Source organism: Bactrocera dorsalis, unplaced genomic scaffold (genome assembly GCF_023373825.1).
Source record: "Bactrocera dorsalis isolate Fly_Bdor unplaced genomic scaffold, ASM2337382v1 BdCtg128, whole genome shotgun sequence".
Taxonomy (NCBI): domain Eukaryota; kingdom Metazoa; phylum Arthropoda; class Insecta; order Diptera; family Tephritidae; genus Bactrocera; species Bactrocera dorsalis.
This window is the reverse complement of record NW_026038179.1, coordinates 14,491-39,814: the sequence shown is the minus strand read 5'-3', so window position 1 is coordinate 39,814 and position 25,324 is coordinate 14,491. Positions and strand designations below refer to the sequence as shown.

The window sequence follows — 25,324 nt, the reverse complement described above, 5'->3', positions numbered from 1 at the left end:
ACTAGCAAATAAATGCATTTTTTCGTTATTGGATTTAAAGAGTGCGTTCTATCACGTAGATATGGTTGAAGATTCGATTAAATACACTTCTTTTGTAACACCGATGGGGCAGTACGAGTTTTTGAAAATGCCTTTCGGTCTGAAAAATGCACCTTCAACATTCCAGCGGTTTGTTAGCCATGTTTTCGATGATCTGATTCGAGCAGAGAAAATTGCTATTTATTTAGACGATATCATGATAGCTACAAGTAATGAAGAAGAACATTTAGACATTTTGCAGGAAGTTTTTAATAAGTTAGTACAAAACAAATTGGAATTGAGGTTAGATAAATGCCGATTTATGGAGTCAGAAATACGCTATTTAGGATATAACATTTCGAGTAAAGGTATTCTACCGGATGAAAAGAATGTAGAAGCTATAGTGAATTTTCCTATACCCAGTAACACAAAAGCTGTACACAGTTTTTTGGGCTTATGCTCATACTTTAGAAGATTCGTTAAAGATTTTTCGCGAGAAGCTCAGCCTCTGTACAAACTAATAAAAAAGAATGTTAAATTTACATTTGGGGAAGACGAGTTACAGTGTTTTGAGAAACTTAAAAATAAATTAATTGGGTCTCCTATCTTAGCGATTTACGACCCAAGAGATGATACAGAGCTGCATTGCGATGCCAGCTCTCGGGGATTTGGTGCAATATTATTACAAAAAAAGAGTGACGACAAATTTCACCCAGTCTTTTATTTTTCGAAACGTACCAGCGAGCCCGAATCTAAATACCACAGCTTTGAGCTGGAAACACTTGCAATTATTTATGCACTTCGGAGATTTCGGGTATATCTTCAAGGATTGAAATTTAAGATAGTCACTGATTGCAATTCACTCATGCTAACTTTAAATAAGAAGGAAGTAAATCCAAGAATAGCCAGGTGGGGCACTCGAATTGCAAAATTTTCAATATGTTCTCGAACACCGTAATGGAAATAGAATGCTCCATGTGGACGCACTTAGTCGCACTTCAAATATCTTAGTTCTTGAAGAAAATACGTTTGAGCAAAATCTGTCAATTTGCCAAAATCGAGATAGGAAAATTATTGAAATCCGGGGGGAATTGGAAAACAAGGAAAATGGTGTTTTTTGAAATGCGGAATGGCTTAGTTTATAGAAAAAACGGACAAAATATACTATTTTATATACCAAATGAGATGGAAGAACATTTATTGAGAAAGTATCACGATGAAATGGGTCATATGGGAAGTGATAAAGTTTTCAGTGCTATAATAAAGTCATATTGGTTTCCCAAAATGAAGGAGAAAATTAAACAATATATCTCAAATTGCCTAAAGTGTATTGCCTTTTCCTCGAAGAGTGGGAAACATGAGGGCCTCTTACATAATATACCCAAAGGAAACGTACCTTTCGAAACTGTTCATGTGGATCACTTCGGTCCAGTGTCATTTAAACATTCTAAGAAAAAATATGTATTTTTGGTAATAGATGGGTTCACTAAATTTGTTAAGTTATATGCGGTGTGTTCAGCAGGCACCAGGGAGGTCATGAGCTGTTTAAAATTGTATTTTAGTAGTTACAGTCGTCCAAAGGTATTGATATCTGATCGAGGCAGTGCGTTTACATCAAAAGATTTTGAAAATTTTTTGAAAACAAATAACGTAAAACATGTAAAAATTGCGACAGGATCGCCACAAGCCAATGGACAGGTGGAGCGCGTTAATCGTAGTCTTGCTCCAATGATAGCAAAATTAACCAGCGGTGGCTTTAATTTCAGCTTAGACAAAACTTTACCGGACATAGAGTATGCTTTAAACAATACGATGCATCGAAGTATAGGCACAACTCCAAGCGAACTACTTTTTGGAGTTTCACAAAGGGGAACTGTCGTTGACTTTCTCAGAGAAAGACTAGAAGAAAATGATTTGAATAATAATGAACGTAACTTAGCAGATATTAGGGATAAGGCAGCAGAAAATATTTCAAAGTCTCAAAATTATAATAAATTGCTGAAAGATAAACATCGGACACAAAGAAAGTATATGGAAGGAGATTATGTTTATGGTAAAGAATTATATAAGTAATCCAGGTGCATGTAAAAAGATTGCCCCCAAGTTTAAAGGTCCTTATAGAGTTTGCAAAATACTTCCTAATGACAGGTATATACTTAGAGATGTCGAGGGATTTCAACTTAGCCAAATTCCATATGAAGGAATATGGGAAGTAGCAAACATGAAGCCTTGGTTAAACCATAGTCTCCCTAATGAAAGCGTAATCGGGACGATTACATGTCAGGATGGTCGAACTGTGGCAGCATTATAAATATGTAAATTATATATTGTGGTAACATCATAAATCTGTAAATTATGTATCTTATTATAAATAAAAGAGTGTGGCAGCACGATCTGCGGCCATGTTGAAGATAAAGAAGAACGAGTGCAGATCATTTTAAAAAGAGCGTCCAACATAATAAAATTGTTTAAAATATATACATTTATCAATCGATATTGAGTTGCTTCAAATCATTAATTTAACATATTTAAGTTAACTAACCTTCTTCATCTCACTAAAGTTGACATAAAGCCGTAACGGCAGCGAATATTCAAAAATTCCACAATCTTATATTTATGTATAAAGTCGATTTTCTTGTATATACACATTTATCAATCGATATTGAGTTGCTTCAAATCATTAATTTAACATATTTAAGTTATTTAACCTTCTTCATCTTACTAAAGTTGACATAAAGCCGTAACGGCAGCGAATATTCAAAAATTCCACAATCTTATATTTATGTATAAAGTCGATTTTCTTGTATATATACATTTATCAATCGATATTGAGTTGCTTCAAATCATTAATTTAACATATTTAAGTTGATTAACCTTCTTCATCTCACTAAAGTTGACATAAAGACATAACGGCAGTGCATTTGGAAGAATTCCGTAATCTTATATTGTATTTAGGTACAAAATCGATTTTCTTGTATATATACATTTATCAATCGATATTGAGTTGCTTCAAATCATTAATTTAAGATATTTAATTTAATTAACCTTCTTCATTTTACTAAAGTTGACATAAAGCCATAACGGCAATGCATTTGGAAGAATTCCACAATCTTATATTTAGGTATAAAATCGATTTCTTGTATATACACATGTATCAAGCGATATTGAGTTGCTTCAAATCATTAACTTAAAATATTTAAGTTAGTTAACCTTCTTCATTTTACTAAAGTTGACATAAAGCCATAACGGCAGTGCATTTGGAAGATTTCCATAATCTAATATTGCATTTAGGTATAAAATCGATTTTCTTGTATATATACATTTATCAATCGATATTGAGTTGCTTCAAATCATTAATTTAAGATATTTAATTTAATTAACCTTCTTCATTTTACTAAAGTTGACATAAAGCCATAACGGCAGTGCATTTGGAAGAATTCCACAATGTTATATTTAGGTATAAAATCGATTTCTTGTATATAAGTTAAGCCACAATAGTCCAGCGGGCACCCTCGTAATCATTTCTGTTCTTCACTAACACTAACACCTAACAGCATCGCCAACACTTGCAAAGCAAGAGTAAGTTGATTGCTGGGAGAGCGATCTGTCTGTATGACAACGTAGAGCCAAAAAGTAACTTTATTCTTAAGCTAATAATGAAGTTTAACATTTGCGGTTAACAAGTGAGAGAGTTCTTTGACTGGTATGTTGAGCAGAGTCGGATAACGTAACTTCTGAGTTACTCTGGAAGAGCAAGGAACGATCACCTGATTCTTGTTGGAATTGAATAGGTAACTACAGTTGCGAATAACGCAGGAGACTGAGTAAGCGGTATGACCATTCTTGTTGGAGGTTTTTCTAATCAGAATAGCGTTGCAATTGGATCACGAAGGTCGTACTAAGAAAAGTACTTAGCGACATCAGTATATGTAATTAATAAATTAAATTAATATTAATAAAAAGTTTAAGACTTTTATTCACTGGCGCCCAACGTGGGGCACGGGAAGTTAAAAATAATTGAAATTGGTGTTCTCGTCGGAGGGACACATCCAGGAGCTTGTTAAATCAGACTGAACGCGGCAAACTTAAATAAAATAATAGCTTCTGACCTTTGCTGACATTGGAAAAAGGGACTTTGGAGAATCACCAGGCAATGGTGGTTAATTAATCAACACGTCTACCAACTATATTGAAGAACAAAACTTAAACAACGGAAATTATCACTACATATTTTGTGCTACTGTAAATAAAATCGGTGGAGTACAGCACTTTAACCTGAGATCGAACGGTGTAACCTTGGTTGATATCTAAAGGGCATATTAACTACTCATATAAAAAACCACATTTAACTGAATACAACATTAACAAACAAAAAAATAGTTAACTAAAAAGGAGATTAAATATGTAAGTGATATGCTCAGTTATTTTACGAAATACTAAAATAATTCAAAAAATCTATTTCAATACATATATTTGTGAATTTTTGGTGAATCTTCTCCCTTCTTGAACTGTTTTCCCAGTTATTTTTCTATTAAGCCTGTTAAGAATTCGCTTATACAAAGGAAACCCTTTTGAAACCGCGTGTTATATTTGAAGTTTATGTGCGACCTTGAATTAGTTAACCTTTTTGATACGCTAGTTTTAGAAGGCGAAAGCGAAGTAAGTATGAACGCTAATGAGTTGACGGCTATAGTTACTGCCGCGATGTCGGCTGCACTAAAATCACAAAAAGAAGATTTTGATGCAAAATTAGAACAAATCACAAAAAAGTTTGCTACTACATTATCTGAAAACGTAGAACCATTTGAAGAGGTTAGAATTGTAGGAAATGTCCCATGTGACGAAACCCTTGACCTTGCCAAATCGTTGCCCGAATTTGACGGCAAACAAGAGCATTATGTTTCATGGAGGCAGGCTGCGCACACGGCCTACAAACTCTATGAGAGGTATGAAGGAAGCGCAAAGCACTACCAAGCAGTGGCAATAATTCGAAACAAAATTAGGGGTCCGGCAGACAATGTTCTAGCTTCCTTCAACACTGTGCTAAATTTCAAGGCCATTATAGCTAGGCTAGATTTTACCTATGCAGATAAGCGACCTATTTATTTGATTGAGCAGGAGCTTAGTACTTTAAGGCAGGGGAATCTTACGGTTATACAATTTTATGATGAAGTGGAGAGAAAGCTCACACTTCTTACTAATAAATCCATAATGACCTACGAGGGCAATTTAGCGAACTCCATAAATGAAAAATACAGAACGGATGCGTTACGCGTCTTTATTTCTGGCCTCAGGAAACCCCTTTGTGACATTTTATTTTCTTCAAGGCCAACTGACTTGCCGTCTGCTTTGGCCCTTGCCCAGGAGCTAGAAGCGAATCATGAACGCTACACCTTCGCGACATTTTTTTCAAAGCGTTTTGATGATAATAGCAGGAACCAACCTTCTGACAGAAGGCCTCTTGAAAACAACAATAGTCAGTTGGAATATTTGAATACCCATAAGAATCCACATTTCCAACATAATTACAATAGGCAACAAAAACGTAGTTTTACTCAAAACGGTACGCAGGAAAGACCTGAACCAATGGAAATAGATCCGTCAACGTCTCGCTTTCGTCGTCAATCGAACTTTGAGCTCAAAAATTCGCCGAACGATACTTTAGATCAAACCAAAACCAATCATTTTCAAGGGTCTAGGCAAAGACAGTTTCCCCAAAATACTGGTAACCTAGGACAACAACCTAAGCGTCGCTCTGATTTTGAAAGGAATACCGGGCCTAAAATTCAAAGAATTAACCATATTACCCGAGATAGGGCCGAAAAATTTTCTTACGATGACTTGGTAAAGAGCGAAGTTGAGGATATTGAGGACGAGATAAATTTTTTAGGGAAAGGTCACTGCTGCCTTGGGTTAGCAGAACAATAGGAGATGAGAAAAGAATTATAAAAATGTTAATAGATACAGGGGCTTCAAAAAGTTATATAAGGCCCTTTAAGGAGCTAAAAGGAATCGTACCTTTAGCCAAACCATTTTTAGTTAAGTCAATTCATGGTGAAACTAAAGTAAGTGAAAAATGTAAAGTACATTTATTTGGAATAAATTCTGATTTTGTTATTTTGCCAACATTAATAAATTTTGATGCGATAATTGGGCTTGACTTACTCACGCAGGTTAATGCCATTGTGGACCTGAAAAAAGGTATTGTTTCCCACGACTTTGGGATAGAAAAGTTATTATTTAGTGAATGTGAAAACATAAATATTATACAAATTAAACATGAAAGCGTACCCCTCGCAGTGAAAGATGAGTTTTTAAAAATGATACGTAAACGATCAAATGCGTTTGCTGATCCAAATGAGTCTTTGCCATATAACACTAACATAGTCGCAACCATTCGTACAAAACGTGAAGAGCCCATATACTCTAGGTTATACCCTTATCCACGAGGCGTAGCAGATTTTGTGGAAAATGAAATAAAAGAACTTTTGCATAATGGCATTATTAGACCCTCTAGATCTCCCTATAATAATCCAATTTGGGTGGTAGACAAGAAAGGCTTCGATGAGTTAGGGAACAGGAAAAAACGCCTGGTTGTAGACTTCCGAAAGTTAAATGAAGTTACCATCGATGACAAGTATCCAATACCTAATGTAACGTCGATCTTGTCTAACATAGGTCAGTCGCAATACTTTTCAACACTTGACTTAAAATCGGGCTTTCACCAGATCGAACTCGCAGAGCGTGACAGGGAGAAAACAGCGTTTTCCGTAAGCAATGGCAAATATGAATTTTGCAGACTGCCATTCGGTTTAAAAAACGCTCCTAGCATATTTCAGAGGGCCATAGACGACATACTAAGGGAACGAATAGGCAAAAGCTGTTATGTTTACGTAGACGACGTAATAGTATTTTCGCAAACAAAAGAGCAACATATTGAGGACGTAAACTGGGTTTTAAAGAGCCTATATGATGCCAATATGAGGGTATCAGTAGAAAAGTCTCATTTCTTTAAAAACGAAATCGAGTATCTCGGGTTTATCGTTTCAAGAGGAGGTATTAAAACGTGCCCAGACAAGGTACATACAATGCTGAACTTCCCAGCCCCCGAAAATTTATACTCTCTTAGATCATTTTTGGGACTGGCAAGCTATTATAGATGTTTCATAAAAGACTTTGCCAGCATAGCCAAACCTTTGACCGACATTCTAAAAGGTGAGAATGGAAAAGTCAGCGCTAATCAGTCGAAGAAAGTAAAAGTAACATTAGATTCAAGGCAATACCAAGCTTTTGATACTTTGAAAAGTATTTTAATATCCGAAGATGTAATGCTCGCCTACCCTGATTTCAAAAAACCTTTTGATTTGACAACCGATGCCTCTAACCATGGCCTGGGTGCTGTTTTGTCTCAGGATGGCCGGCCAATCACCATGATATCTAGGACCTTGAAAGGTAATGAGCTTAATTTTGCAACAAACGAAAGGGAGCTCCTGGCCATAGTATGGGCATTAAAAAATCTCAGAAACTATCTCTATGGTGTAAAGCACTTGAACATATTCACAGACCACCAACCACTAACATTTGCAGTTTCCGATAGAAACCCGAATGCAAAACTCAAGCGTTGGAGGGCATTTATTGATGAGCATAACGCAAAATTGCACTACAAACCGGGAAAGGAGAACAATGTCGCAGATGCTTTGTCGCGACAGCAGGTTAACTTGATGGAACAGGATTCGAATTCCGATTGTGCAACAATTCATAGTGAACGGTCTTTGACGTATACCATACAGGCAGTTGAAAAACCCATAAATTGTTTCAAAAACCAGATTATTATTGAAGAAGCTGAGAACCCATCTAAACGAACTTTTATTGTATTTGGAAATAGGACAAGACATGTTATTCATTTTCGTGACAAAAACACTCTGTTAGGAACTATTCAAGACCTTGTAAACACAAACGTAGTGAATGCAATTCATTGCAGCTTGCCTATTCTAGCCCATATCCAACATGATCTTGTACAATTATTTCCAAATACCAAGTTTAAATATGCTAAGAAATTTGTGACCGATATCTTTGATCCAAATGATCAGATGGAAATAATAATAACAGAACATAATCGCGCTCACCGCGCAGTACAAGAAAATGTAAAACAAATTTTAAACGATTACTTTTTTCCAAAACTGGAAAAGAAAGCAAAAGAAGCGGTAGGAAATTGCAAAATCTGTTCAAAATCAAAATATAATAGACATCATCAACGACATAAAATAGCTGAAACACCAATCCCCTCATATTTAGGAGAAATATTGCACATTGATATATTCTCAACAGATTCAAAATTTTTTTTAACATGTTTGGACAAATTTTCCAAATTTGCAGTTGTGCAAACTATACAATCAAGAACTATTGTGGATATTAAGCCCCAGCTCATGCAACTTTTGAACATATTCCCTAATGCTAAGACCATTTATTGTGATAATGAGAAGTCATTTAATTCCAATACTGTCACATATCTCCTTGCCAACACTTTTGGTATTGAAATTGTTAATGCTCCACCTCTGCACAGTGCATCTAACGGGCAGGTGGAACGGTTCCACAGCACATTGATAGAGATTGCTAGATGCATTAAATTGGAAAGGGGCATTGAGGACACGCGGGATTTAATTTTGTTGGCGACTATCGAATACAATAAAACAATTCATTCGGTAACCAACCAAAGGCCAATTGATATATTTCGACCTATGAATGAAAATACAAATATAAGCACGGAAATACCGGCACGATTAAAGCGTGGACAGCAATTAGAGCTAAATACTCATAACAAAAAAAGAATAGAACGTAAATTTCATCCAGGCGAAAAGGTACTGGTAAAAAGAAACACCAGACTTGGTAATAAATTAACCCCCCTTTACGCTGAACAGATAATAGAAAGAGACTTGGGAACTACAGTTCTTATTAAAGGGAGGGTGGTTCACAAAGATAATTTGAAATAGGTATAAATCTTACCTCAATCAAAAAACACAAAATTTGTCTTTATTGTTAAATTATTAAGATAAGTGTGCTTTATCCGGTCTAAAGCCACAAAGTAAAATTAAAATCAACGGTACAAAGCTGAGCATTTCACATTTTTGTTTTCATTTTAAAATCATTTAGTATTTCATTGAAAAGAGTTTAATACATATTTGGTACTCAACAATTCTGTTATTCAACAAATAGTGTAAGGTATATGTAATCTAGTAAGTAAGGAAAATTGTATGAAACCTCTACCGCTTACTCCACTCACTTATGATTTAAAGCAATGTACTCAATGCATACGGGTATATCATTAAGAGATCTCACGGCGTGACGTAGGAAACTTTGTTAGCTCTGCATCCAGTTTTATTGGCCACATTGAGCTGCTACTCCCTCATACGCATTGGAGGCAATATGTCCTATCAGATTTTTTAAATTTTTGCAACACAATTAAACTATGTCGCAATAAATACATTACTTGTAAACACAAATCAACACACAAGATATCCAGGACCGAGGACGTCCCTCTTTAAGAAGGGGAGGAGTTAAGCCACAATAGTCCAGCGGGCACCCTCGTAATCATTTCTGTTCTTCACTAACACTAACACCTAACAGCATCGCCAACACTTGCAAAGCAAGAGTAAGTTGATTGCTGGGAGAGCGATCTGTCTGTATGACAACGTAGAGCCAAAAAGTAACTTTATTCTTAAGCTAATAATGAAGTTTAACATTTGCGGTTAACAAGTGAGAGAGTTCTTTGACTGGTATGTTGAGCAGAGTCGGATAACGTAACTTCTGAGTTACTCTGGAAGAGCAAGGAACGATCACCTGATTCTTGTTGGAATTGAATAGGTAACTACAGTTGCGAATAACGCAGGAGACTGAGTAAGCGGTATGACCATTCTTGTTGGAGGTTTTTCTAATCAGAATAGCGTTGCAATTGGATCACGAAGGTCGTACTAAGAAAAGTACTTAGCGACATCAGTATATGTAATTAATAAATTAAATTAATATTAATAAAAAGTTTAAGACTTTTATTCACTTATACACATGTATCAAGCGATATTGAGTTGCTTCAAATCATTAACTTAAAATATTTAAGTTAGTTAACCTTCTTCATTTTACTAAAGTTGACATAAAGCCATAACGGCAGTGCATTTGGAAGATTTCCATAATCTAATATTGCATTTAGGTATAAAATCGATTTTCTTGTATATATACATTTATCAATCGATATTGAGTTGCTTCAAATCATTAATTTAAGATATTTAATTTAATTAACCTTCTTCATTTTACTAAAGTTGACATAAAGCCATAACGGCAATGCATTTGGAAGAATTCCACAATCTTATATTTAGGTATAAAATCGATTTCTTGTATATACACATGTATCAAGCGATATTGAGTTGCTTCAAATCATTAACTTAAAATATTTAAGTTAGTTAACCTTCTTCATTTTACTAAAGTTGACATGAAGCCATAACGGCAGTGCATTTGGAAGAATTCCACAATGTTATATTTAGGTATAAAATCGATTTCTTGTATATACACATGTATCAAGCGATATTGAGTTGCTTCAAATCATTAACTTAAAATATTTAAGTTAGTTAACCTTCTTCATTTTACTAAAGTTTACATAAAGCCATAACGGCAGTGCATTTGGAAGATTTCCATAACCTAATATTGCATTTAGGTATAAAATCGATTTTCTTGTATATATACATTTATCAATCGATATTGAGTTGCTTCAAATCATTAACTTAAAATATTTAAGTTAGTTAACCTTCTTCATTTTACTAAAGTTGACATAAAGCCATAACGGCAGTGCATTTGGAAGAATTCCACAATCTTATATTTAGGTATAAAATCGATTTCTTGTATATACACATTTATCAATCGATACTGAGTTGCTTCAAATCATTAATTTAATGTATTTAAGTTATTTAACCTTCTTCATCTTACTAAAGTTGACATAAAGCCGTAACGGCAGCGAATTTGCAAAAATTCCACAATCTTATATTTATGTATAAAGTCGATTTTCTTGTATATACACATTTATCAATCGATATTGAGTTGCTTCAAATCATTAATTTAACATATTTATGTTAATTAACCTTCTTCATATTACTAAAGTTGACATAAAGCCATAACGGCAGCGCATTTGGAAGAATTCCATAATCTTATATTGCATTTAGGTATAAAATCGATTTTCTTGTATATATACATTTATCAATCGATATTGTGTTGCTTCGAATCAATAATTTAACATATTTAATTTAATTAACCTTCTTCATTTTACTAAAGTTTACATAAAGCCATAACGGCAGTGCATTTGGAAGATTTCCATAATCTTATATTGCATTTAGGTATAAAATCGATTTTCTTGTATATATACATTTATCAATCGATATTGAGTTGCTTCAAATCATTAATTTAACATATTTAAGTTAATTAACCTTCTTCATCTCACTAAAGTTGACATAAAGCCATAACGGCAGTGCATTTGGAAGAATTCCGTAATCTTATATTGTATTTAGGTATAAAATCGATTTTCTTGTAACGGGTGATTTTTTTGAGGTTAGGATTTTCATGCATTAGTATTTGACAGATCACGTGGGATTTCAGACATGGTGTCAAAGAGAAAGATGCTCAGTATGCTTTGACATTTCATCATGAATAGACTTACTAACGAGCAACGCTTGCAAATCATTGAATTTTATTACCAAAATCAGTGTTCGGTTCGAAATGTTTTTATCGACAAATTTTGTTCAGCGATGAGGCTCATTTCTGGTTGAATGGCTACGTAAATAAGCAAAATTGCCGCATTTGGGGTGAAGAGCAACCAGAAGCCGTTCAAGAACTGCCCATGCATCCCGAAAAATGCACTGTTTGGTGTGGTTTGTACGCTGGTGGAATCATTGGACCGTATTTTTTCAAAGATGCTGTTGGACGCAACGTTACGGTGAATGGCGATCGCTATCGTTCGATGCTAACAAACTTTTTGTTGCCAAAAATGGAAGAACTGAACTTGGTTGACATGTGGTTTCAACAAGATGGCGCTACATGCCACACAGCTCGCGATTCTATGGCCATTTTGAGGGAAAACTTCGGACAACAATTCATCTCAAGAAATGGACCCGTAAGTTGGCCACCAAGATCATGCGATTTAACGCCTTTAGACTATTTTTTGTGGGGCTACGTCAAGTCTAAAGTCTACAGAAATAAGCCAGCAACTATTCCAGCTTTGGAAGACAACATTTCCGAAGAAATTCGGGCTATTCCGGCCGAAATGCTCGAAAAAGTTGCCCAAAATTGGACTTTCCGAATGGACCACCTAAGACGCAGCCGCGGTCAACATTTAAATGAAATTATCTTCAAAAAGTAAATGTCATGAACCAATCTAACGTTTCAAATAAAGAACCGATGAGATTTTGCAAATTTTATGCGTTTTTTTTTTTTTTAAAGTTATCAAGCTCTTAAAAAATCACCCTTTATATACACATTTATCAATCGATAATGAGTTGCTTCAAATCATTAAATTCACATATTTAAGTTAATTAACCTTCTTCATTTTACTAAAGTTTACATAAAGCCATAACGGCAGTGCATTTGGGAGATTTCCATAATCTTATATTGTATTTAGGTATAAAATCGATTTTCTTGTATATATACATTTATCAATCGATATTGAGTTGCTTCAAATCATTAATTTAACATATTTAATTTAATTAACCTTCTTCATTTTACTAAAGTTTACATAAAGCCATAACGGCAGTGCATTTGGAAGAATTCCGTAATCTTATATTGTATTTAGGTACAAAATCGATTTTCTTGTATATACACATTTAGCAGTCGATATTGAGTTGCTTCAAATCATTAATTTAATGTATTTAAGTTATTTAACCTTCTTCATCTTACTAAAGTTGACATAAAGCCGTAACGGCAGCGAATTTGCAAAAATTCCACAATCTTATATTTATGTATGTGGGAACGCATAAAGGACAGACCAGAAGTGGGCGAGCGTATGGACGGTGACATGCAACACTGACTACAAGAGACAACGAGCGTATGGACGGTGACATGCAACACTGACTCAAATAGACAACGAGTAACGAAGACTCGAGAAACGACAGTCAGTCGAGACGTGGACGAGCATCATGCGAGGAGTTGGCAAAAAATAAGAGACAGTTGTAAAATCAGTTTTATGTAAAATTAAAAATAAGAGACAGTTTTTAAATCAGTTTTGTGTAAAATTAAAATAAGATACAATTAAAATAAGACACGTTTGTAAAATCAACTAGTAAGCCCTATTTTTTGAAAATAAACACGAATCCACCCCTACAAATTGGGGGCTCAACCGGTGGAATTGTGAAAAAAAAAAAAGAGTTTTAAAATCATTTTTTGCTGTGCATTGAAAAAGTGCGTCGTCAAACGCTATAAAAACATTAACATTTAATCGTCCGTTGTTTTGTAATTGTAAGCGTCGTCAAACGCAGTGCAATACAGAAACATATTACAAGTGTCGGCCAGCGTCTTCAAACGCTATAAAAATTTCTTAATTTGCATACGTACCAAAATTCTGGAAAGTTCGGGAAGCGTCACTAATTTTTCGTCGTCATACGAAGTCGCCATTTCAAAAATTAAAAGCGATCGAGTGAAGAAGTAAGCAATATAAACCAATCGGTGGCATCAACCAGCAGTTTGGAAGCAACGAAAGGTGAATACGTTGAACAAAGTAGCAGAGAAATCTAACAAGAAAGCAAAGAAGTCTAACGAAGAAGCAGAGAAGTTGATCAAGTTGGAATACGTTGAACGAAGAAGCAGAGAAGTTGATCAAGTTGGAATACGTTGAACGAAGAAGCAGAGAAGTCGATCAAGTTGGAATACGTTGAACGAAGAAGCAGAGAAGTTGATCAAGTTGGAATACGTTGAACGAAGAAGCAGAGAAGTCGATCAAGTTGGAATACGTTGAACAAAGCAGCAGAGAAGTTAAACGAAGAAGCAGAGAGTTGATCAAGTTGGAATACGTTGAACAAAGTAGCAGAGAAGTTAAAAGCAAGAAGCAGAGAAGTTGGGTGGGCAAAGAAGGTATCTTTGGCACTACGGTCGGTAAATTCAGCCCCCACGAGGAAACATCCCCAAATGGGTTGAGGCTGATCGACTTCGCCGGGGCCCGAAATATGGTTATCTGTAGTACTAGATTCCAGCATAAGAAGATTCATCAAGCTACCTGGCTGTCTCCGGATCGAAAAACCACCAACCAGATCGATCATGTTGTGATAGACGGAAGACACGTCTCCAGTGTTTTAGATGTGCGTGCGCTCCGAGGTCTTAACATCGACTCGGACCACTATCTTGTTGCAGCTAAGATTCGCACCCGCCTCTGTGCAGCAAAAAACGCACGCCAACAAACACAAGGAAGGTTCGACGTCGAGAAGCTGCAATCACAACAGACAGCCGAGCGATTTTCTACTCGGTTTGCACTCCTGCTCTCTGAGAGCACTCGTCAACAACTCGGTATAAGGGAACTGTGGGACGGCATTTCAAACTCCTTACGTACAGCTGCAACCGAAACCATTGGTTTTCGGAAGGTGCAAAAGAACAGCTGGTACGACGAGGAGTGCCGTGTTGCAGCGGAGAGAAAACAGGCTGCCTACCTCGCAACGTTACGATCGACCACAACACGTGCGGGATGGGATAGATACCGAGAGTTGAAGAGGGAAGCGAGACGCATTTGTAGACAGAAAAAGAAAGAGGCCGAAATGCGTGAGTACGAAGAGCTTGATAAGCTGGCCGACAGGGGTAATGCTCGAAAATTCTACCAAAAGATGCGGCGGCTTACAGAAGGTTTCAAGACCGGAGCATACTCATGTAGAACCCCCCAAGGTGATCTAGCCACCGATGCCCAGAGCATACTTAAATTATGGAGGGAACACTTCTCCAGCCTGCTGAATGGCAGTGAACACACAACGCCAGGAGAAGACGAACCCGATTCCCCAATCGATGACGATGGAAAAGACGTTCCATTGCCCGACCAAGAAGAAGTTCGAATAGCAATTACCCGCCTGAAGAACAACAAAGCGGCGGGGGCGGATGGATTGCCAGCCGAGCTATTCAAACACGGCGGCGAAGAACTGATAAGGAGCATGCATCAGCTTCTTTGTAAAATATGGTCGGACGAAAGCATGCCCAACGATTGGAATTTAAGTGTGCTATGCCCAATCCATAAAAAAGGAGACCCCACAATCTGCGCCAACTACCGTGGGATTAGCCTCCTTAATATCGCGTATAAGGTTCTATCGAGCGTATTGTGTGAAAGATTAAAGCCCACCGTCAACAAACTGATTGGACCTTATCAGTGTGGCTTCAGACCTGGTAAATCAACAACCGACCAGATATTCACCATGCGCCAAATCTTGGAAAAGACCCGTGAAAGGAGAATCGACACACATCACCTCTTCGTCGATTTTAAAGCTGCTTTCGACAACGTCCGGTGTGTTTTACGTAGGTACCTGCTGACGACAACCTTACTCTACGGTACTCAAAAGTACAACGGATCAAATCAATGCGTTGATCAGCGCCCTGAGAATGCTAAGCATTTTCAGTACCAATTGGCAGTGTGGAATGGACACACTAACCACCTTGGTAGGGTTCGAGGCCCATCTAAAACCTCTGCCGTACTATGGGTCCGGCACCCGGTTGCAATGCAACTCCACATTGAGTGATCGAAACACTCTTCCCGCGATTTGGGTATAAACCACAACCACCACGATACTCCCCAAGGGGCCTACCGCATGAGCAGGTTGGAGCGAACTCCAAGGGCTCCTGCTCCCCGTGGTACCAGAATTAAGTCTCCGGTCAGACTTCGTAGCCGAAACTACTACCAGTTGAGCTTCCATACTGCTCTGGACTGGTGACCAGGGGCTAGACCCCACACTCCCATCCCAAACCCCAGCAAACCCCCTTACTTAACCTACCCAATCGAACGTTTTAGCGCGCCCATCAATGTTTGGCAAGCGCGCGCTCGACTATGCCGCAATATACTGGACAGGCAGCGGACATCATGAGATGTCCAGCCGGCTTCCCCTTCAAGTGGCAGTTGCGACAATGCGGGGCATTGGCGCAACGTGCCGCCTTGTGACCCTCTTGGCCACACCTCCGGCAGACATCAGACTTGGCCGGACAATTTGCAACTCGGTGGTCAAAGCCCATACACCGGAAACAACCGGCAACTGGGCTATCCGCACGAACACGGAAGGAGAACCACTTCACGTAGACCCTTCCTACCTTCAAAAGACTTGCGATCACCTCGTCCGTTCCTTCTAGAACAACGGTCGTCCTACCATTCTCCTTATTCCAGGAATAGCTTCTTACGCGGACATCTAGTTGGTTCACCCCAGGACAACTCTTCTTAATAGTGTTCTCGAATAGTTCATCCATGAACTCGTTAATTTCGAACTCGGTGTGCACACCCTGCACAACGACCCTTTTCCTCTCCTTTTTATTGACGGTCACATCTAAACCGACCTCAGCAAATTTGGTGTTTTTCACCACCATGTCCCTTTCCTTGATGGAGGGGGTCCGAATGACCACACCGCCATCCTTCATTTGCTTCATTGTGTGCACACGCACGCCCAGCGAAGGACCCACTTCCTTAACAACCTTTTTGGCCACCTCCTTGGATGAGGTGCCTGGAGCCTTGCTTCTGACCACAACAGACCAGGTCTCCACAGGTTTAGGCTCCTTTGGCGCTATTGCCTCCAGCACAGGTGCCGGTGTGGCAATCGCCGAAGACACAGGAGCCTCCATGCTTCTGGTCGAATGACCAGCTGCACTCTTCAATGCACTCGTTACTGCACTATTTACCTTGTGCAGTGCATTTATCTGCCCGCGAAGTTCGGCATTTTCCAGAATCACTGTAAGTAACAGTGCTTCATATGCCTGACAATATTCCATGCACCTCTTCGTGGCATTTACCTCGTTCAGCTCCCACCCCACAATCATGCTGTTTAATTCAAAAGTTAACTCCTTCATAGTATTAATGTGGCTATTAACATCAGGCGATATAAAGCCACCCCCAACATTAGCAGTGCTGTCCACACTGCAGTCTCTTTCAAAGCAACTGCTCCTATGCTCTTCCTCCTCTGGCGATGGCCCTTTGCGGGCCTTCTTTTTCGACGGCGGCGGCTTCAGAGGCACTTCTTCGGAATCCGAAGAAGCCTCCACTTCGACCGTCATCACGGATTCCTCCATTTTTGTTGGGGATTTACCTCCCTTCCTCTTTGTTTTGGGCATTTTTGCCTCACGAAATTTCCCGGCACTAATACTCCACTGTCTCTTGTCCTTGGGAAAACCCAAGCCGTTTCAAAATTAGTGAAAAAACCCAACAACTCGCGGGGTTTTTACGCACTAGAGTTTCTCTCGCACTTAACAGAGGATCTAATTTTGCGTCTATTGTTTGCACACTTTTGGGAAAAATCCCACACTCCACGTTTATTGTTTGCAATATTTGGGTAAACCCGCACTGCACTTCTATTGTTTTCACGCACTAGAGCTTTCTTGTGCTCTCTCAGAAGTCCTACCTGCGTTAGGTAGCACACACAAACACTTCACTTAATCGGGAAATGAATGTTTTTCCGCACAATATTTGGGTAATACCCACACTGCACTTCTATTGTTTCCACTTAATCCTCTTCGTTTTGATAAAAACGTTTTCAAATATTTTGCCTGTGACTTAGATCACAATATTGTCACTAAATAACGCACCGTCAACTGAAATCGTCCGCGCACACGACCGTTCACCTCGGCTGTTCAAACGCAACTGAGCTGCTTTCGACAGTACGAAAAGGAGCTGCCTTTATGCCGCAATGTCTGAATTTGGTATCCCCGCAAAACTAATACGGCTGTGTAAACTGACATTGAGCGGGACCAAAAGCTCCGTCAGGATCGGGAAGGACCTCTCCGAGCCGTTCGATACCAAACGAGGTTTCAGACAAGGCGACTCCCTATCGTGCGATTTGTTCAATCTGCTGCTGGAGAAAATAGTTCGAGCTGCAGAGCTTAATCGAGCAGGAACAATCTTTTATAAGAGTGTACAGCTGCTGGCGTATGCCGATGATATTGATATCATCGGTCTCAACACCCGCGCCGTTAGTTCTGCTTTCTCCAGACTGAACAAGGAAGCAACGCAAATGGGTCTGGCAGTGAACGAGGGCAAGACGAAATATCTTCTGTCATCAAACAAACAGTCGTCGCACTCGCGACTTGGCTCTCAAGTTACTGTTGACAGTCATATCTTTGAAGTTGTCGATAATTTCGTCTATCTTGGAACCACCAATAATGTCAGCCTGGAAATCCAACGCAGGATAACTCTTGCCAACAGGTGCTACTTCGAACTGAGTAGGAAATTGAGAAGCAAAGTCCTCTCTCGATGAACAAAAACCAAACTCTATAAGTCACTCATAATACCCGTCCTGTTATATGGTGCAGAGGCTTGGACGATGACAACATCTGATGAGTCGACGTTGCGAGTTTTCGAGAGAAAAGTTCTGCGAAAGATTTATGGTCCTTTGCGCGTTGGCCACGGCGAATATCGCATTCGATGGAACGATGAGCTGTACGAGATATACGGCGACATTGACATAGTTCAGCGAATTAAAAGACAGCGGCTACGCTGGCTAGGTCATGTTGTCCGAATGGACGAAAACACTCCAGCTCTGAAAGTATTCGACGCTGTACCCGCCGGGGGAAGCAGAGGAAGAGGAAGACCTCCACTCCGTTGGAAGGACCAAGTGGAGAAGGACCTGGCTTCGCTTGGAATATCCAATTGGCGCCACGTAGCGAAGAGAAGAAACGACTGGCGCGCTGTTGTTGACTCGGCTATAATCGCGTAAGCGGTGTCTACGCCAGTAAAGAAGAAGAAGAGAAGTTGAGTAAGTTAAACGAAGAAGCAGAGAAGTTGAGCAAGTCGGAATACGTTGAACGAAGCAGCAGAAAAGTTAAAAGCGCGAAGCAGTGAAGTTGAACGGGGAAAGAAGAGAAGTAGAACAAGTCAAATAAGCTGAGGGAAGAAGCAGACAAATTGAATACGTAAAGCGAGAAGCAGAGAAGTTAAATAAGCTGAAAGCAGAATCATAGAGATTGAACAAAGAAGCAGAGAAGTGGGACGCAGACAGCAGATAAGTTGAATATAAATATTTATACATACTTATATTATTCATTATTTGTAACGGGTGATTTTTTTGAGGTTAGGATTTTCATGCATTAGTATTTGACAGATCACGTGGGATTTCAGACATGGTGTCAAAGAGAAAGATGCTCAGTATGCTTTGACATTTCATCATGAATAGACTTACTAACGAGCAACGCTTGCAAATCATTGAATTTTATTACCAAAATCAGTGTTCGGTTCGAAATGTGAAAATCCGCTTTTTTATCGACAAGTTTTGTTCAGCGATGAGGCTCATTTCTGGTTGAATGGCTACGTAAATAAGCAAAATTGCCGCATTTGGGGTGAAGAGCAACCAGAAGCCGTTCAAGAACTGCCCATGCATCCCGAAAAATGCACTGTTTGGTGTGGTTTGTACGCTGGTGGAATCATTGGACCGTATTTTTTCAAAGATGCTGTTGGACGCAACGTTACGGTGAATGGCGATCGCTATCGTTCGATGCTAACAAACTTTTTGTTGCCAAAAATGGAAGAACTGAACTTGGTTGACATGTGGTTTCAACAAGATGGCGCTACATGCCACACAGCTCGCGATTCTATGGCCATTTTGAGGGAAAACTTCGGACAACAATTCATCTCAAGAAATGGACCCGTAAGTTGGCCACCAAGATCATGCGATTTAACGCCTTTAGACTATTTTTTGTGGGGCTACGTCAAGTCTAAAGTCTACAGAAATAAGCCAGCAACTATTCCAGCTTTGGAAGACAACATTTCCGAAGAAATTCGGGCTATTCCGGCCGAAATGCTCGAAAAAGTTGCCCAAAATTGGACTTTCCGAATGGACCACCTAAGACGCAGCCGCGGTCAACATTTAAATGAAATTATCTTCAAAAAGTAAATGTCATGAACCAATCTAACGTTTCAAATAAAGAACCGATGAGATTTTGCAAATTTTATGCGTTTTTTTTTTTTAAAAAGTTATCAAGCTCTTAAAAAATCACCCTTTACATTTCTAGTAGTTTGTTTAGAAATACTTTTTAATTATAAGTGAAAAGTTGAATTGTAATAGTGCATTGTGATAATGGACAGACAAGCAGTACTGACACTGAACATCAGGGAATTGCAGCAAGCACTATGTGAACTAAATATTTCCACTACTGGACGTAAAGCAGACTTGCCAAAGAGACTGTTGTTGCACCATGGACATGAGACACAAGAAGATGATGAAATTGCTGACTCAGTTAGTTCCTACGACGATGTACCAAATGCAAATTTTACTGCCGCTGTGGCACCGATAGGTAGATCTGTTTTTACGTTTAATGATATCCAAGAAAGCCTAACACAATTTAGTGGTGACGATAATATCGATATTCAGCAATGGATAAATGACTTTGAGGAGAACGCATTAGTAGTAGGTTGGAATAGTGTGCAGAAATTTATTTATAGTAAGCAGTTGCTGAAAGGAGCTGCCAAATCGTTTATTAGAAGTCAACGAGGCTTGGTCAGTTGGGAATCACTGAAAGAAGAATTGATCAGTGAATTTGGGAAAAAAGTGTCGTCGTCAGAAGTGCATAGTCAGTTGAGAAGTCGTAAGAAGAGGATAAACGAAACGTTTCGCGAGTATTTGTATGTTCTTACAGAAATTGGAAAACCAGTAAATATCGATACGAAAAGTTTAATATCATATTTCATAGAGGGTATAATAGATACGAAATTAAACAAAGCGGTTCTGTACGAAGCAAAAACAATCAGTGAGTTAAAAGATAAGATAAAAGTTTACGAAAAAATCCATAGTAAAGCAGAGAAGTCAACACAGAAAGTCGTAAATACAACTTATAATCAGAAAGTCTCAAAATCGTGTTTTAGGTGTGGAAGCTCCACACATCTCATTCGAGACTGCAGCAGTCAACAAACCAAATGTTTCAAATGTAATGGTATAGGACACAAGTCTTTTGAATGCAATGGTACTCCAGGTATAGAAGTAAAGAAAGAATCAGATAAAATTAATGTTGTGAATATTGACAAATCAAAAACAAGTTTACCACTAAAAATAGTGAAAGTAGGAGGACTAAAAGTTGATGCATTAGTTGATACTGGGTGTTGTTTGTGTTTAATACGGAGCGATGTTTTCAAAAAAATTAAATTTGATGGTGAAGTAGGCGATGATAAGCGAACTTTATATGGCGCGGGCGCGGAAGAATTTTCAACATATGGTAGTGTTGTTGCAGAATTGGAGGTTGATGGTTTGAAATTCTTACAAAAGTTCCACATCACCAGCGAAACCGCTATTCCATATTCAGTATTCATAGGCACATCAGTATTAGATAAAGTCAATATTAATATAAAGCCAGAAGGTGCAGAATTTATAGGGAGGAGTAATGTTGAACAAGAGGTGGAAGAAAACCGCAAAGAAAAAAGGATAGAGTTATTAAAAGAGTTTCAGGAGCTATGTTTGAGTGCAGGGGAATATAGTAACGACGTAGTTATTCAGGAATTGATAAACAGTTATAAATCAAACGAAAGGGCTTTGGCCGATTTATTGGGTCAGTTGGTGAGGGGTAAAAACAACTCATCACCTGGATACAGTAGAGGGAGATTAGGAGGTAGTTGCGGCGATGGCGGACGCATAAATAATTATGGAGGTCCATCTATGGGACCGAATGGAAGTGGAGGTGGTGGGGGTTTAGACTCTTGGGGCGTAAATGCACCGAATAATTGGAATCAAGGTGGAAGTAGTGGTAGTGAAAATATGATGTCATTAACGCAACGTGGTGGGGGTATGAAGATGAATAATGGTGGTGATGGTGGTATGCCACAAGCAGGTGGCATGAACGATGGCTACGGTGGCATGCAACAGAGCAACAATTATATTGGTATGTCAGGAGATAATCCATGTGGTTACGGTGGGATGTCATCAAATAGGGGTGTTTAAATGAGTTAAGCATCCGCCCACTCTAACCGCAAAAACCGGCGCACCCTAATAAGACAGCTTAATTCACCACAGCTGATGACACCAACACAACTCACTATACCTGCACACTCACTCACCGAAAAGGCTGGACAAGGAGAAAGCAGACACCATCGTTCTCACGATCGGCACAGCAACTTTCGTTTTGGATCCATTCGTTCGACACACTGCGCACATCGTGATTCGCCCTAAACAATTCGCACGTCAACAATTCGACTCCCCACTGCGCCGCGTAAACCATACATTCGTCACTTACAATTCGAATTCGCACATCTACATTTTCGCATTGATACTGCCGCGTCGATACCTACGCTATTCGACCGTGATTTCCACCTTTTGATCCTGATGCGTGGAACTTCAATCACCAGCACCGTCAAAACATTTTCGGCATTGGAGTCTGGCCGCCCGCGTGTTTACATTTTTTACAATTAAAACTTATAATATCAAATTATAATTTTATAGTTTTGTTAATCTATTGTTAAAATAAAAACAAAATGTATGATAAATTAAATTTGATACACTTTTAATCATGGTCCTTCGAGCCATAGTGAGAGGCACTATGGATTAGTGAAACGATTTAAAAAATACAAAATTGTATTAAAACAAAAACCAAAGGAATTGTGCGGTGAACAAACGCCAAAACAAAAAAAAGGTGCAATGACCCAAACAATTTGAGCAAACAAAAAGCAACAAATGCGCGTTACCTAAAAACAAAATTAAAATCGGCCGCGAAATAGAAAATTAAAATAATTTCTTGCGAGCGCGAATCGCAACAAACACAAACAAAAACAAAACATTCGTATACAAACATAAATATAAGAAAAGTGCAGTGGGACAACAAAAAAAAAAAAAACAAAGCTTTTGACGAGCACTTAAACATCTTAGTAAAACAAATAGAGAAAATATTTAAAGTTCTTGCCAAAAACAATAACATAAAAACGTTTTACCTATGTATCTAAACCACAAACAAGGCCCGAAACCCAAAACATAAAATAAAAATAAAAACAAAGTGCAGTGACATAAAGTGCATAAGCGAACAAAAACAAAACAGAAACCTAAAAACCTAATCAAAAGAGCGGGATTTTACTCAATAATACAAACATATTACAAAAAATAAATGCAACTGCAAGAAAACAAAAACAAAAGAAACACTGTGCGCGAATTCCTGCTGTAAAACAAATATATATATACCAACAAATTAAACGGGCGCGAATTTAAAACAAAATAAAACAATAATTTCAACAAACAAAAAAATAACACAGACAGCCGGGCGCGAACAAAACAAAAGAAAAAAACAAAATACAAACAACAAACACAACAGGTCCAACCAACTGAGAGAAGCGGAGGAGCAAAATTGGCGGGAGAAACATACATATACTACAGGGGCACTATACATACAAAAGGAATACCGAGTGAGCGTATCAAGTCCTTTAATATATAATATACACACATGAATACATAAATCCAAAACCTAATTATTCGATGCCTCCTTACCTTCGTGTATTCAAACACACTTCTTAACAAGAAAAAAAATATTCAAATATTTACTAACCTCTTACGTTTAATAAAAACAATAAGCAGGATTGTATAAGCTAAGAAAGCAAAGAAATTACCCTTAAAACAAAAAGGAAAAAAAAAAAACATACATACATACATATGTATATGCAAATTTCTCCTCTATACATAACTTTAATATACATACTACATATGTATATGTTCAAAATCAACAACTTAATCTTTGTGTATTCACACTTTTCCAGCAACACTCTTTATTCTAAGTATTTACTTTCAAACATTTTTGGGTAAAATCCCTCTGTTTTATAAAAAAGTAAGCAGGACTGAAAGAGAGAGAAAAACAAATAAAAAATAAACACAAACATTCATACATACAAACATATATGCATATTAAAATACCATATACAAAGTACACGTATATACTTACAGGCATAACCCACTTACTTACCGAACAAGTGTGATTTTATATGCTAAATTATATATTTACAAATACAAGGGATTTTTTCTATTCCGTTTTCGTGCCCTCTCTCCATAGCAAATAATATAAAAGCGCTTACATACAAACTGACTGGGCTATACCCTATGTACATTGGGTCTATTAGATATTAAACTTGTGCAAAAATATTAAAAAAAAAGGTTGTCTATCATGTAAAAAATAAATAAACATATTAAGTGAAATTACCAGTAAAATAAATAATACCTACAAATACTTAATTTATTCAAATCTAACAAAAACGCAGCTTAACATTAATAAATAATTGAACATACATATATTATATTTTCATACATATTCGTATATACATACATATACACATATTCAAAGTCCACTTTGGCACTTTTCCGGCAATTCTCCTTGTTCTTGGACAAACAAAACAAGAAGGATTGCGTACAAAAAGCGAATTGATCTCTCTAACGAGCTCTCAATTGCTTAAGACCAAACCATAACCATAAGCACACTAACTTCGTGCATACTTATGTACATAGCGAATTGATCTCTTCAGCGAGCTCTCAATTGCACAAAACATAAGTACCTTCATAAGCACATACATACTTACACACACACAAGTCCAAGTATTAGGGTGAACCTAAATACTAACATAAGGACGTAAAAGGTGGTAATAAAGTAAAAGTGCGGATATTTTCAAACTTAAAGCTAAAATAAAATAAATAAATAATATTATTTCACAAAAATGGCAGCTTTACGCTCAAAACAGGCTATTAAATTCATTTCAGAAAGTGACAGTTTAACAAGATACTGCACTAGATTTGCCTCCTCACCGATTCATGAAAACTCTGAATCGTTATTAGAAATCAAAAATCAAAATCTTACAAATTTTTGGACTCGCTTCCAAGAGGCTCATGACGCCATTCTAGATTCTGACGATTCAGATACACACAATTTCAAATCCTCGGCTTACGCAATATACGAAAACTGCTTAGACCAGTACGAAGAAACAAAAGCGATGATCTTCGATCAATTAAAACTCATTAAAGCAATTGCACCTACTCCCCACAGTGGAGTAGAGCTGCCACAAATAGAAAGTCAAAAGGCAAGTTCCGGCATCCACCTCGAGTTGCCGCCATGTGACACAGAAACATTCTATGGAGGTTATGAAGAATGGCCGTCCTTCCGGGACATGTTTACA

General features: G+C 37.9%; 1 protein-coding gene across 1 annotated transcript; it reads left to right on the top strand.

Annotated features, from left to right (window-relative positions):
* Positions 1–20,276: 20,276 nt before the first annotated feature.
* On the top strand, positions 20,277–22,127 carry LOC125780145 (uncharacterized). Its single transcript, XM_049461792.1, has one exon. It carries the CDS (start codon positions 20,277–20,279, stop codon positions 22,125–22,127), a length of 1,851 nt encoding a protein of 616 aa, XP_049317749.1.
* The last annotated feature ends 3,197 nt before the right edge of the window (positions 22,128–25,324 follow it).